The 14,484-nt window shown below is 54.3% G+C and overlaps 2 protein-coding genes and 1 long non-coding RNA gene across 11 annotated transcripts in view; all 3 read left to right on the top strand.

The window, feature by feature from the left end:
- The first annotated feature begins 27 nt into the window (after positions 1 to 27).
- Positions 28 to 2,270, top strand: NDUFB6 (NADH:ubiquinone oxidoreductase subunit B6). Its single transcript, XM_031595368.2, has 4 exons — positions 28 to 306; positions 383 to 475; positions 1,060 to 1,104; positions 2,117 to 2,270. Exons 1-4 carry the CDS (start codon positions 127 to 129, stop codon positions 2,183 to 2,185), a joined length of 387 nt encoding a protein of 128 aa, XP_031451228.1. The 5' UTR covers positions 28 to 126; the 3' UTR covers positions 2,186 to 2,270.
- An 831-nt stretch (positions 2,271 to 3,101) lies between these two features.
- LOC149915727 (uncharacterized) lies at positions 3,102 to 4,453 on the top strand. The gene is made up of 3 exons (XR_016471755.1): positions 3,102 to 3,294; positions 3,609 to 3,801; positions 4,323 to 4,453. It is a non-coding gene; the product is annotated as an uncharacterized LOC149915727 (long non-coding RNA).
- A 3,085-nt stretch (positions 4,454 to 7,538) lies between these two features.
- CAPN15 (calpain 15) overlaps positions 7,539 to 14,484 on the top strand; it is a 48,855-nt gene continuing 41,909 nt past the window's right edge. For 5 of the 9 annotated variants that reach the window (XM_090151846.1, XM_090151842.1, XM_090151844.1 and 2 more), the window contains exons 1-3: positions 7,540 to 7,693; positions 11,879 to 12,228; positions 12,316 to 12,499. The gene's annotated coding sequence lies outside the window, so the exon portion shown is untranslated. Of the gene's footprint in view, positions 7,694 to 11,878; positions 12,229 to 12,315; positions 12,500 to 14,484 lie in introns of all 9 variants that reach the window. The other 4 variants (XM_031595374.2, XM_031595371.2, XM_090151848.1 and 1 more) reach the window with 3 other exon arrangements.

Raw genomic sequence — 14,484 nt, 5'->3', positions numbered from 1 at the left:
CAACCACGCGGAGTTGCACTTCCGGCGCGGCGCGATGACGTCAGTGTCGCGCGCCGTCGCTAAGGACACGGTGCCCGCTGCGCAGCTCCGCACCGGGGCGGAGGCCGGGTCGGGTCCAGCAGCGCTATGGGCGGTTACACCGCGGACGAGAAGCTGCGGCTGCAGCAGCTCCGCGCCCTGCGGCGCCGCTGGCTGCGAGACCAGGAGCTGAGCGAGCGGGAGCCCGTGCTGCCGGCGCGGCGGCTGGGGCCCATAGCCGCCTTCTGGGAGCGCTTCCTGCAGCCCGGCGGCCTCTGGCGGCAGAAGGTGAGCGGGCCCTGAGCCCCGGCCCTGAGCCCCGGCCCTGAGCCCCGGCCCTGAGCCCCGTTCTGCTGTCCCGCAGGTGTTCAACGCTTACCAGACCAGCGGCTTCATCTTCGTGCGGGTGCTGATCCCTGCCTGGATCCTCCACTATTACGTGAAGTACCACGTCTCGGTGTGTGCACCGCGGGGCTGGGGAGACCTCAGCAGTGCCAAAAAGGAGCTTTTAAGCAGGAGCGGGAAGGGGTTTTTACACGGGCAGATAATGGTGGGACAAAAGGGAATGGCTTTAAATTAAAAGAGGGGAAATTTGGGTCGGATGTCAGGGGGAAATTCTTTATCCACAGGGCAGTGAGGTGCTGGCACTGCTGGCCAAAGCTGGGGGTGCCCATCCCTGGAGGTGCCAATGGCCAGGGATGGGCCCTGGGCTGAGCTGGGGGAGGGCAGCCTGTCCACAGCACGGAACCAGATGGGCTTCTGACCCAACCGTGCTGTAATTCTGTTATCATCACTGATCCTGGGAGATGCTGGGCTGCAGCTGTTGGTGTGGGAGGGAAGCAGCAGTGACCTAATGCTGGGATAAAGCCCCCATTCCTATGTCTTTTCTGGCTGGTAGTTTTTTAATTCGTAAGAACCCAGACTAGTGAGCTTTACACTTAAGGATGTATGTTTTAGAAGGGTTATACTCTCTGTTTTGGAAATTCTCTATACTTCATCTGGGTGATGTTCCTTTTTCTTTCTCCCCCTCTGTGCTTTCAGAAAAAGCCGTATGGTATCATTTCATCCAATCCAGCAATATTCCCAGTAAGTCCATTCATACTTGTACTATCTTCTAGCTTTATTAAACAGTGGCAGAGAAAGGATGGCTTCAGAAGTAGGGGTTGGTGCAGCAGCTGTGCAGGGAGGATTTCTGGAAGGAGGCACCTGATGCTCACAAGGCAGCTCATCCTGGAGCAGCACTGCACAGTGGGTACAGTATTTGTTGAGCCTTTAGAGTAGACAGTGCTGATTTCTTTATCACTTTCCTTGTCACTGCAGACTTGTAAGTATTTGGGCTGACAGCTCAGTCCACTCTGAGCAGTAAACACCATCATTCTTCCCAGGGCTTTGATAGTGCCTGTAGTGGGTTCTGTTGCTGAGGGGCACACAGATACCACAGGGGATTCACTGGAGTCTGAAGCTTTCTTGTTTGGTTCTCAGTTGGGACAATGGACAGCATCTGACAGACTGTTTGGTCTTTACTGCTTTTCAGTTGCTAGCTGATGGGCATAGTGAGTTGGTGAGCAAATATTCTCAAATAAAAGTTACACCCCTAACAACTACATAGCAACATACTGAAGATCAAGCTGTGAGCTGCTGACTTCAGCCTGATCACTCAAGCTAGGTCAGCTCAGCAGGCCAAGGCAATGCCTGCAGCTTGAACAAGCAGAGGTCAGGCATTGGGTTGATTTTGCTGAGGTTGTGTAGCTCTCCACATTCAGCTGGCTTTTGGGTTAGAGACTGCGTGGAGATCAGCAGGAGTGGTGCTGTGTTGGAGGTGGTTTTGCAGAGCTACAAATCCAGTGTACGTTTTTAAAGCAATATTCACTTTAAATGCTCAGCTGCTTTTCTGTGGCATCAAAAGGGTGAAGAGTACAGATTTCACAAAATGTGGCTGTGGTGTTACGGTTGCATCTTAAGAAATGTTGAGGAAATTACACCGTTCTGAATAAATTGAGTTCTTGTTTAGAAGTGGGACGGTCACAGTTTGATTTAAAGTGTAAAGGAATCGATTGTGTGCAGGAGAAAACCTCACCATGTTCTCTCATCCCATTAGGGGGACAGAATTTTAGAGACGGGAGAAATTGTTCCACCTCTGGCAGACGAACCTTCTGAGCACCACTGACAGCTGAAAGCCGACGTCCTTCAGCAAAGGAGGCGGGAGCTGCAGCCACCTGTGTTCTCTCTTCTATAAAAGAGTCTTTATTCTGCATCGCCTCATCTTTTCTGTCATTTACTTTCTCCTTAGTCCAAACCCTCCCAGTCGGTACTTACGTGGGAGTTTCCCTTGCTTTCATTGAGATTTATTGCTAAGCCCTGGTGATTTCCCCCCCTTCTCCTCCCAGCCATCCCTTTTTTATCTGGCCTGACTGTCGAGCAGTGTGGGCTTTACAGTAATGGTAGGGACAGTATAGATTGCAGGGAATTGGGCAATAATCTGCTCAGAGGAGGGGTGTCATGGCAAGCTCCTGCACACAACAGCTGTCCTCTACCAGACAGCCCAGCGAACTCTCTTCTGCTAATTTCTGGTATTTACTGTGAAAATTAAGCTTCCCTCTGTGTCATCCCATGTCCCAGCCAACAGAGGGGAGCAGAGACAGCACCATTGCATAGTGGTGCCATCCTCCCCATCCCAGCATATGAATCGGTGTGATGTGGGTTTAGACACAGAATCCAGCTGGGAAGGAGAGCAGAGGTTCCTGAGTCATCCCAAAAGGTTGGTTGGTTTGTTTGAAGAGAAGTAGGAAAATGAGGTTCTGAAGAGTGAAGCCAAAATTCCTTACTCCTTCACCTTTAACACTTCATTCTGGCTTCAGCGTTTCCTGTCTTGGAATCCTCCTGCCTTCTCTGTCCCCTATTACCTGTGGCATTTTCTACTGGGAAATACCAGTCTTTAATTTAGTGCTAAATCTGCAGATATTTTGGTGGCTATTCTGGTGATAGAAATGACTAAAAGAGGAATTCCGGGTGTGCCTGGAGGCACGGAATTGTGAGGGGCTGGGACAGGACTGTGGTGACCTCATGGAACTGTGTATTGGCAGCAGTCTCTGTTGACATTTGTGACATCAGGCCTGCAGAGCTGTGGCCAACACGTTGGATGAAAACTCTCCTGCAGTCAAAGGAGATCCAGGAGGCCATGGACCCCTTGACAGGCAGCCAGGCACATCCCCCTGCTCCCCATTCTTTGCTGGTCCCCCAGGTCCCCACCAAGTATGCAGCCACTTCCACCCCTAGGTAAAAGGCAGCTCAGGGTGGGTACAAGGAGTGGGGAAGTGAACAGTGGTGGTCGTGGGCTGTGGGGAGCACCGGGGGCGGGGGGGAGCAGCAGGATCTGGGGAAGGGGGACACTGGAGAAGCTAGAGGGTCTATGTGGGGGCTGGAGGGAACAGGGAAGAGTAGACAGTAGGGAGATAATGGGGGTGATGGAGGGTTACTGGTGGTGGTAGGGGACAGCAGGGTTAATGGAGGGGTTGGAAGGGTCTCATGGGTGGGCGAGGCGCTGTGCTTCCTTGCCATGACTGGGGGGTCACTGCCCCACGATGTGTCAGCTCTCCTGGCACAGAGTTGCCCAGGATCAGCTCTTCCCAAAGCGGCTACAGCCTGAAGCGATCCTTCGCCTGCACCAACTTGCTGCTGCTCAGCCTGGCCAGCCCCGATGGCTCTGTGGGCAGTGAGGCACCCCTTGTCCCCCACATACGTGTGTCTTGCTCCAAGGATAAATCCAAGCCCACCGCCTCCACGGTGAGTGACTTCTAGGGATACCCCACATCCCTGGGAGCTCCCTGGTACCCCACCACACAAATGAAGACTGGGGACATCCTCACACCACTAGGGATGCCTGATACCCCCAGGGAAGCACTGGCACTCCCCACCTGTAGTGACAGATCCCCCAGAAGTGCAAGGCATTCACAGTACCTCCTGAGTTCCATGGACATCACAGCTCCAGCACCCCTAGGGGACCTGGCAGTTCTCCCCCTAATCACCCATGTCCCATGGAGGTGAGGCTTTGGTGCCTGTTCTAGGACACAGACTTGGTCCCAAGTCTCAAGGACTGGTGTGCTGTGTCAACCAGTGCATGTAGAGCTCTTGTTTGCAGGTGGAGAAGAAAGGGCTGGGGAGCATGGGGCCCTGGGGTTGCCATAGGAAGGGAACAGATAACCAAGAAAAGAGAGGGGCTTGCCTGTCACAACCCCACCAAAAAAGACAAAACATGACAGCATGTCATGGGATGGTTACAGCAGGAGAACTAATTATTACTGCAGGAGAATTGATCATCACCACGACTGTCCCACTGATGATGTGCCACACAGCCAGCAGGACCAGGCACCCACTGCAGGACATCACAGTGCTGAAAGCACATTGCTTCTGTGCAATGAATATTCCTCTGTACAAACATGGTGTGATTGTTACTTGGGGCTTTATCTCTCTGAAAAGTCCTTCTGAGTCTTATTTATATCACCCACGTTTAGCACAAGAGGCTTTATCTTGACTGAGATATTGAGATCAAAACTATTTGGTGTTTGTACAAGACATCTTCAATGTCCTCTGTGTTACACGTAGGACCCCATATGCATGTATGCACACGAGTACACCTACTACATAACTGCACACACACACAAATAGAGTTTTAGTCAAGAGTTGCATATTCTTTGCACCTTTATTGCACAAAGCTTTGCTACAACAGCTTAAGGACACGTGGAGGAGGATCTCCTTGTAAATAGGTATTGCATCACATGCTCTGAGCCATGGCATTCCTTCAGAGCTCAATCAGGTCCTCCTTGTTCCTTATAGAATAGAATGGATCAGGTTGACAAAGACCTTAAAGATCATTGAGTCCAACCACAACCTGACCATACTCCCAACTCCAACAGCCCACCACTCAATCGTGTCCCTGAGCACCACATCCAGACGTTTTTTAAACACGTTCAGGGACAGCCAGGGACGCATCCCCAGTTAGCCAGGACTGCTGAAGGATGATGGATGAAGGATGGCCACATCTGCCAACTCCCTCAGCACCCCAGGGTGCAATCCATCCGGCCCCATGGACCTGTGGGTGTCCAGCTTTCAAAGCAGCTCCTCTCCTCTCCTCTCCTCTCCTCTCCTCTCCTCTCCTCTCCTCTCCTCTCCTCTCCTCTCCTCTCCTCTCCTCTCCTCTCCTCTCCTCTCCTCTCCTCTCCTCTCCTCTCCTCTCCTCTCCTCTCCTCTCCTCTCCTCTCCTCTCCTCCCCTTTCTTTTCCTTTCCTTCCTTCCTTCTCTTTTTGACTTTCTTTTCTTTCTTATGCTGTGGTTGAGGGCAGCTGCCAGGACAGCTTGGAAAAAAGCCATGTAGTGGTCTGGAGTTAGGGTAAGTTGGAAGGTAAGGGTGGAGGGAAATGCTCATTAACTGCTTGCTGGTTTGGGAGACAAAGGCTGGCAGATGCTCTGTTGGTTGGTCACCACAGCCCTTCCTCCCTTTTACCTGATGCCCCTCAAGCAGGAGCTGCTGGCTCCAGCACTGGCTCCAGGAACTCAGCCAAGAAGTCTCCACATCCTGCTGTTCTCTGCACTGCTCTTTGTGCCATCCTTGGTGCTTGGTTAGCAGGGTGGGCTGCAGCTCAGCCCTACCACCATCCCATGGGAAATCCATCCCTCACAGTCAGTGCCCAGCATGATGGCTCACCTGAGGAGGAGACACTGCAGATTTGGAGCCCTCCCAGTGCCTACATTGATGCTCGGTGAGGTTTTGGATGGCATTTGCTCGCTGGATCTCAACTGTGCAAGTCCTTGGGTCTGGGAGGCTGCACCCAGGGAAGCCAGCTGATGTCCTCACAGAGCTCTTGCTGCAGTCCTTGAAAAGCTGTGATGACTACAGGAGGACCTTCACGCCTGCAGGACAGCAACATTTGCACAGTCATCCAAAAAGGGCCCAAAGGATGACCTAAGCCAACCAGCTTCATTTCAGTCCCCAAGAAAAATCATGCAATGCGTCCCCATTAGGAGCTATTGTTTGCAAGTGGAGAAGAAAGGGCTGGGGAGCAGTCAGCACAGAGTGTAACTCCATGGGCTTATCGTGCCTGAAAAATGCAGTTGTTTTGTGTGACAGCTGGCTGGGTGTGATAGGGCAGAGCTGTGGATGACATTTCCCTTCACTTCTGCACAGCATTCAGTGCTGCTAAGGCATCCGTTTCCAAGAGCACCGTTCACTGAAATATTGATGCCTCCGCTGCGTTGGCTGAACATTTGATTCTTCTTAAACCAATGGCAGAAATAGGAACTTATCTCAGGTGCTGTCATGAGTGGAATCCTCCTCCGCAATCGTCTTTCTCCGTCGCTCAAACACGTGGCGGTCAGCTCCATTTAAACGCCGCAGTTTTGCCATCTAAAATCGGGTGATGCGAACCTGTTGGTGCACCTTCCCATCAGCCAGCATTTGAAGCTGCTTTGTATCTGTGTGCAGCTGGACGCCCATGTGCTTCCTGGAGGCAGAGGGCTGAGCAGTGCTGTCTGAGCCCCGTGGCAGCAGCAGGGCTGGATGTCACAAGCCTGGTGCGATGCCTCGCGATGCCGGAAATCCACAGGCAAAGAGCAGCTGCATGAAATTGAATGAGCAAGTGCTGGAGGCTGGCTGTGCTGGTGGGGGGCAGCCCTGGCTGTATGCAGAGCGGGGCTGGGAGGTGGGGAGCAGCAGCAGGGAAGGGAGCTGAGGGTCCAGCTGTGGTTCTGTGACAACGGACTGGATTGAATTAAGTTCTTTGCTATGAGAGTGGTGGGTGAGGTGCTGGAACAGCTGCCCAGACGGATGCCCCGTCCATCCCTGGAGGTGTTCAAGGGTGGATGGGGCCCTGGGCAGCCTGGGTTGGTGTTAAATGTGGAAGTTGGTGGCTCTGCATGCGGCAGGGGGTTGGAGCTTCGTGACCCTTGAGGTCCCTTCCAACCCAACCATTCTGTGATTCTGTGAATTGCTGACCGGCTTCCGCACCCGTGAAACGGGAGCACGGGGAGCTCACGTCGGAGCTCCCGGCTTCGCAGAGGCTCCCGTCGCGGCGTGCCCGCCCGGCTCCAGGCGGATGACGGGACGAAGCAGCCCGGAGCCAGATCCTAAATTTCCTTCACGCACCGCCAGGTCATTAAGAGATGTAATTAGCAGCCGGGCGGGTACGGAGCACGGCAACGCTGAGCCTCGGGGTTCCGATCTCAGCAGCCGGCACGCCCGAACGCCAACCTCGCCTCCCGCCGCCCTCGGCCTTCAGAGCCGCCGGCCGCGATCCCCGCCCCGCCCGGCCCCCCCCGCCCCCCGCCCGGCTCCCGGCTCGCACCGCTCCGCCGCCTCCTTCCGCTGCTGCCGCGCGGCGCCGCTCGGGGTTTGTAGTTCGCCCCTGCTATTCACGACGGCCTCTGCGCCGTTTCCGCGCCGTAGCGTCCGGAGGGCGGGATGGGGCGCTACGCCACGGCGGCGGCGTAAGGGCGGGCGTGGGGACTCTGGGGCAAGGCCGGGCCGGCGGACGAGCGGGAGGAAGGCGGCGGCGGAACGGCCGTGCGCCGCGGAGGAGGGCGAGAGGGAGGAGGAGGAGGAGGGGAAGAGGAGGGGGCGAAGTTACTGCGCCCGGCGGGAAGTGCGGGGCCGCGGCACGGCGAGAGCAGCGCGGCCGCTCAGGTAAGCGGGGCCGGGGGGCCTCTGCGAGCGGGGGCCGCTTCCCCGCAGCCCGGCCGGGAACGCGCGGAGCAGCCGCGCTGCCTACAGCCGGGAACGGGCCGCCCCCGCGCCGATCGGCACCACCTGTTGGAGGAGCGCGGCTCTGCCCCGGGGGGCTCCGCGCCGTCCCGAGGCGCCGGGGCTGTTCCGGCGGTCCGCTGCAGCACGGCTCGGGGGGAGGAAGAGCACCGGGATCTCCGTAACCGCCCCGATTTCTCAGCGGCTCGTCGGTTCGTGCCGCGTCCCAGCCCTGCTCGGCTTCGGGAGCAGAGAGTTGGGATGGCTGGGTGATGGGAGCTGAGTGGTGGGAGCTGTGTGTGCTGTGATCCCCATATCGGGTTGGGATGGGAGCTGTGTGTGCTGTGATCCTCATGGCAGGTTGGGATGGGAGCTGTGTGTGCTGTGATCCCGGTATCAGGTTGGGATGGGAGCCGTGTGTGCTGTGATCCCCATATCAGGTTGGGATGGGAGCTGTGTGTGCTGTGATCCCGGTATCAGGTTGGGATGGGAGCCGTGTGTGCTGTGATCCCCATATCAGGTTGGGATGGGAGCTGTGTGTGCTGTGATCCCCATATCAGGTTGGGATGGGAGCTGTGTGTGCTGTGATCCCCATATCAGGTTGGGATGGGAGCTGTGTGTGCTGTGATCCCCATATCAGGTTGGGATGGGAGCTGTGTGTGCTGTGATCCTTGTATCGGGTTGGGATGGGAGCTGTGTGTGCTGTGATCCCCATATCAGGTTGGGATGGGAGCTGTGTGCTGTGCTCCTCATGGCAGGTTGGTTCCTCTGGGCGCTGCCTTCAGACTGAAATCTCAGCATGCCATGGGCCCGCAGTGTGGAGGGTGGTTTTCCAATGTCAGACAGAAGGTTCAACCGTGGAGCTGATGCCCTGGGGGGCAGCAGGGCCTGAGCATGATGCCTATTGATCTCATTGTGGAATTGTGGTCGCAGAATCACAGAATGGCCCAGGTTGGAAGGGACCTCAAGGATCATGAAGCTCCAACCCCCTGCCACAGGCAAGGCCACCAACCTCCACGTTTAATACCAGCCCAGGCTGCCTGTGCTCATGTTGGAACCTCTCCTCACCCTGCTGTGGGGCTCTTGTAGGACTTCATCTTCCCCCCCTCTCGTGCTGGCTGTGGCTGGTGGTGAAGTGCAGCAGGACTGGGCTGTGGGTGAGGAATGAGCTGCAGGAACATATGGGGTGTGTGAAGCACCTGGTGCTGCTGTCCTTTGGCTCCGATGTGAACGTGACCCTAACGTGTGTCAGAGAGACGTGATCCAAGGTGCTGTGGTTTCAGGTAGCTGGGGATGTTAGCTTGCTGTAACTTGTATCAGCTGCTGGTCGTGTCCGAGGCTGATGCAGCTCCTTTTCTAGGTGGGCCCTGAGGCTGTAGAACCCTTTGGGGAGGTTTCATGTGACTTGGAGCCTGCCAGGCCGGATTGCTTGGTCAGGGAACGGGAGAACTGCAGGTTCAGTCTGGTGATTTGGAGCCTATGGGAGCCCAAGGCTTGTGCCAGTCATAATGCTTTCTGAGTTGGAATAAAACAAAAGTGCTAAACTTGCACAATACAGGAAAAAAAGAAAAGAAAAAAAGCTGGGTGTGCTGTTCAGCCTGGCAGTGGCTGGGGGATGGGGTGAGCCCCTGAAGGGGTGGGCTGCTGAGGGCTGTATCTGTGGAGGGAATGGCCCAAAGCCTATGGCTGGGAGTGGGGAGTTTTATCATGGGGGAAATCCACTGCTTTTGGTTGTCCTGGAGGTTTTGTGGGGAGGTCCGGAGGTGGCTGTGTAGCAGCTGGGAGCTGATAAACTTGAAGGAGATTGACTTTTTACGTGAGTACGTAGTGACAGGGTAAGTTGGAAGGGTTTAAAATCAAAAGAGGGGAGATTTGAGGTGAGAATTCTTCACTCAGAGGGTGGTGAGGCACTGCTGCCCGGAGCTGGGGATGCCCTGTGGGTGGGCTGTGGGCAGCCTGAGCTGGTGGGGGGCAGCCAGCCCATGGCAGGGGTGGGACTGGGGGGGGCTGTGAGGGCCCTTCCCACCCAGCCACACCGTGGTTCTGTGCTGGGGCAGCATCCCTAGCGAGCAGCACTGCACACTGAGCTGGAACACGGGGCTCTGAGGAAGGCCACAGGTAGTGCAGCCTTGGGAAGGGCTGCTTATGTGGGTTGGATGTGGGAGTTGGGGGCTTCCTCCTCCTCTTTCTGCCTCAGCAAGGCGTGCTGTCTGCACGCTGTCCCATATCTTCCTGCACTTGGCTGTTTCAAGGGGTGTTGCTCTCCTTGTGCTCAGCTGAGGAAGGCACAAGGATTGCTGGCTGTGCATGAGGAGCATTTCATTCTTGCCTTCACAGCTCCCCTCCCTGCGTGTTCTTGTCTCGGATGGTGGGAAATGATGGAGTCGTTTCCAAAGCTTGCTCACATTTGGTTTTAAAGGCGAGGAGAGGTTTTGTTTGCTATTTCCTCTCACTCTGAAAAAAAAAAAAAAAAAATACATGCTGCCCGAGTGTCGGGGCAGAAGGGGAAGCTCTGGAAAGGAAATAAGATCTGAAGAAATGTTTCACCAGCAGAAAGCACAATTGTTTTTCTACATTTACATCGCAGAGCGCAGCCCTGCTCATCCAGCTGCTGTTTGACAGCCAAGATAATACATTTATATTGATGCAATTAGCAGGATGGGGGTTTTGCTGGATGGCTTGGGGGCAGCGAGCTTTTTCAGTCTAACTCCAGCAAATAGATTGGGGAGGGCTGGAAAGCTGCTGTGGGTTGCTGCAATTGGCCCTTTGGGTTTCTGGAGGTTGAGTACATAACTGCTGCTATTTCCTATTGTGCTGTACCCTGCCTTGCTGAAAAGAAAATAACTTGAGGGAACACGGGGTTATTTTTGCCAGCTTGAAATGATCAAGTTTGATTTCTAAAAACCCGAGTCTTTAGGCTGGTACATTAGAAACAGCATTGGAACCATATCTCTGTTCAAGTGCGCTTTGCCGATGGTCCGAACTCTAAAATGCGTTCCTAAAAGAGAAACAGCTCTTCTGTTCCTGCAATGCAGCCCCTTTTGTAGAACACAGGGTGCCTGTTCAGTGCCGGGATCCTGCCTGGCGTTAGGGCTGATGGAGCTGTGTGCCTGTGGCTCAGCCTGGCACTGCTTGGGCTCTGAGCGCAGCCAGAAGGGCTTTACTTTAAGCTGCTGGGAGTTAAGCGGTTTGTCTTCCTAGACAATGCGTATGTGGACACATCTCCTGCAAGGAAAATGACGTGGTGTGCTGCCAGCTGATGTAGGCAGCTATGGGTGCTCTGTCCTCCCATGTTTACCTCGCTGGCTCATCAGCTCTGAGAAGACCTCTGGCTTTGCTGTGAGAGCATCGGCAGTGCTGCAGGCCAGGCATTCCCTGTGTTGTGCAGAGCTTTGGGCCAAAAGGGCCAGGGTGGTCCCCTCAAACCTTAATCAGCTCATTACTTGCTTTCTGCTGCTCCCTAAGCAGCATTTCTTGCCTGCTCTGTAGCATTCTTCGTGTGCTGGTTTGCTGTGGCTAGCAGTCCGTGCTGCAGGCCCAGCTGTTCACACGGGTCGTCCTTTTCCTACTGCCTGGAATCTGTGTGTTGTGCAAGGGGAGAAAATCCACGAATACTCTGTAACCTACCCCAGCAGCAGCCTGACAGCGTGGCTGAAGGGGCAGGGTGATGGGCACACAACAGGGTCTGTCGCTCTCCTGTGCTTCTCTCACACCCCCCAGAATCCTCAGTGATGTTCTTGCTCAAACCTCATTGTCTTTTTTGCCTCCTCCCCAGTCTAAAATAGAGATAGCAAAAGTGTGCCAGCAAACCGAACAGTGGTGGATGGGGGTTCTTGTTGCTCTGTCTTATGGAAGCCCATCCTAAAGGAGACGGCGCTTTCCCTGGGTGTGAATTTCCTTAAAACACATTGCTCCAAGAGCAGGGAGTGTGAAGGGGCGTGGGGAAATGTCCTGCAGGAGGGAGGGCAGCTGGGTTTGCTGGGGCTGGTGTTCAGACTCCATATCTTTTAGGGACGGGACATTTGACACGATCACATTTGTACTTGGCAATTAGCAGTAGCTGTAAGTGCTAACGATGCTGTGACCACGCAGGGTAGTTAACGAGTCTCTTTGTGTTTGACCATGCAGGCAGCGTGCCCCTCCAGTCCCTGCACAGGAATCCTGCCCTGCTGCTGGTTGTTGAGAGCTGTCCAGAGCCCTTATCGCTGGGATCCTGCTGTGCTTGTGAGGCGCTGTGTTATTCAGCACAGCGAAGCCGAGCAGCCGCCTTGCTTGCAGGGTTAGCAGGGCGATAAATCACAGCCAAAGGGGCTGAAACCCTGAGTGAAGAGTGCGAGTCGACTCAGAAGCAGACCAAGCTCTGTCTCCAGGCGGGACCGAGCGCCGGCCCATCGCCAGCCTGATGCTGCAGGAAACACGGAGCCTTCTGGGAGCTGTAGTTCAAACGGACGCCGATTGAGTGACCCAAAATGTGAGAGGTTGGTGGCGTGGGCTGGCGTGATGCTGATCAGCCCGCGGTCTCAGCAGCCCTTATTCTGACGTGTCTCTCCTCTCTTGTTCCCCAGCCTGGTGCAGCTGCTGCTCCTCCTGGCAGGCTCAGCACGTTGCCAGGGCTCTGTGCAGACCCTCTAGCATGCTCCTCCAAGCGGGCCGTGCAGCTGGCGCCTGCAGCAGCCGTTCCATTCCGGGGACACCGGGCTGAGCTCACAACCAACTGGGCATCGCACCCGCAGAGCTGAACTGTCTTGGGTGAGAGAGGCTTTTCTGGCTGCAGCTGGCTCTGTGCTGGGCTGGGAGGGACTGGAAGGGGAAAAAAAAAAAAAGGCCTTTTCTCGTTTGTTTTGTGAGCGTGGTTACCCCTGCTGCTTCTCTCCTGTGCCTCATGTCTTTCTGTCTTGTTTTAATTCCTTCTTGAAGCGTTCTCCTCTCTCTGTCTGTGTGAGGGCCACGCGCTCTTGTGGGCAGGGATGCTGGCCTACCCTGGTTTTATCACAATGAAGAGGAAACTGAGAATGGAAAAGAAAGCATGTGGTCATTGCAGCCTTAAGCTGTGGAATCTGTGTGCCTGACTGCGGATGTATATGAGGCAATGCACGAGTGGGAAAACTAATCAAAGAAATTCTGCCTTGCATTTCCTGTGATGACTGCAGAGCAGTGGCAGTTCCCAGCACGAGCACAGCAAGGTCCTTTTTTTTTTCTTTTTTGAAAGCTTGGCTGCTTTCAGGGTGGTTCAGAGCCTGTCCTGCAGGGCCAGGTGGCGGGCAGTGGGCTGAGCTTGTGCTGAGGGCATACCTGGGGCATCCCATGCAGGGATGTGGTGTTCTGATGGTGCAGACCTTGCATGCAACTGAGCTAAGCTAATGTGGCTGTTCTGGAACAACACGGGTTGGTCTTTTGGGGCTGGCACTGCTGTGCTACAGCTTCCTGAAAGCATCTGCGTTGGTTTTCAGCCCCCTCATCTGGAGCATAGCATTTTCCTCATGTTATATTTGTTCAAATAATTGCTCTCATGGGTGAGTACTGCTTAAGGCCCTGCGTAATTAAGCATATCCTATGGCTTCAACTGTATTGGTGTATCTGTATGGTGAAGCAGACAGCAGACCAGTATGGTTATTCCAGGGAGGAAAGGGGAATGTCATAGTGGCATCAGGCACCCCTGTGTCTATATCACCTCAATTACACCAGATGTTATTCCAGCCAAATCTAGAGGTGGAAGAGAGGAGCGGGCAGGAATGTGGTGCTTTTCCATAAGGTAACAGCACTGAGCCTTGCCTGCAGAGAAACCATCTTGCCCCCTTGGGTTCATTCTCCCTGTCCCTTCCCAGTTCTCTGTGCTCCTGGTGATGTTCTCAGCTATTCTTACGCTTTTATCTTCTGGTTGTTTGTGATGGAAATGCCAAATGCCACTGTTGTCTGTCAGGCTCATCCTACCTCTGTGTTTGCTTGAGGCACAGCCACAGATGTGGTGGTTTAAATTGAGGTTGATTGTTTGGAAATTGGGACATGATGCTTGATCAAAGCAAGGAAAGGCTAAATTGCGTTCAAGTGGCAGAAGGAGGCGTGTGGTGCTGCTGCCCTTGTGAAAGGAGGCTTTTTTTGGCTCTAGATGTGGCAGTGCACTGAAGACTGGGATTTGTCTCTAGTAAAGGAATGCAACTGGATGTGGTTTGGGTAAATTACATATTTATTGTCTGCCTAATCTCTGTTGAATTAAAGCTGTGGCTGAACGTCTGGGGATGGTGTGCTCAGGGGACATCTCCTCCTCCCTCTTCCTCTGAGACTGCTTTTCACATCTGTGCCCTGGGCTTTCACTGGCTCTGAGGCTGCACTTTGTGCTGCAACTCTCTTCCCCTCCCTTCTTCAGTGGCCAGCTCTTCATCTACTTATCTGTCAGCTTAGCATGATCGGAAGATACAATCCCTGATGTCCTTTTGGGTGTGACCTTGCATTTGTGCTACGCTTGGGCATCTGTGACTCCCCATGAACTCGAGTGGCTGATGACACACAGCTGAGATCTGCCTTTCTCAGAGACCAGGAGGAAACTCCTGGGTCAAGTCCAGTTCAAAGTGGTCATCTTGTGCAGGTCGTGAACTTTACCAGGAATTAATTGTTGGAACTAACTGCGTGCTTTTTCCCCAGCACTTCTAGAGCAGTTGATCCAGAGATCTCCACTTTGAAAGGCTAGAAACTCTACTCTGACTTGCAGCCCTTTCAGCATCCAGTTCTCCTGGGCT

This window comes from Phasianus colchicus, chromosome 16 (genome assembly GCF_987193195.1).
Source record: "Phasianus colchicus chromosome 16, bPhaCol1.hap1.1, whole genome shotgun sequence".
Lineage (NCBI taxonomy): Eukaryota > Metazoa > Chordata > Aves > Galliformes > Phasianidae > Phasianus > Phasianus colchicus.
Note: the sequence above shows the minus strand (reverse complement) of the source record. Positions and strands in the feature narration are given on the sequence as shown.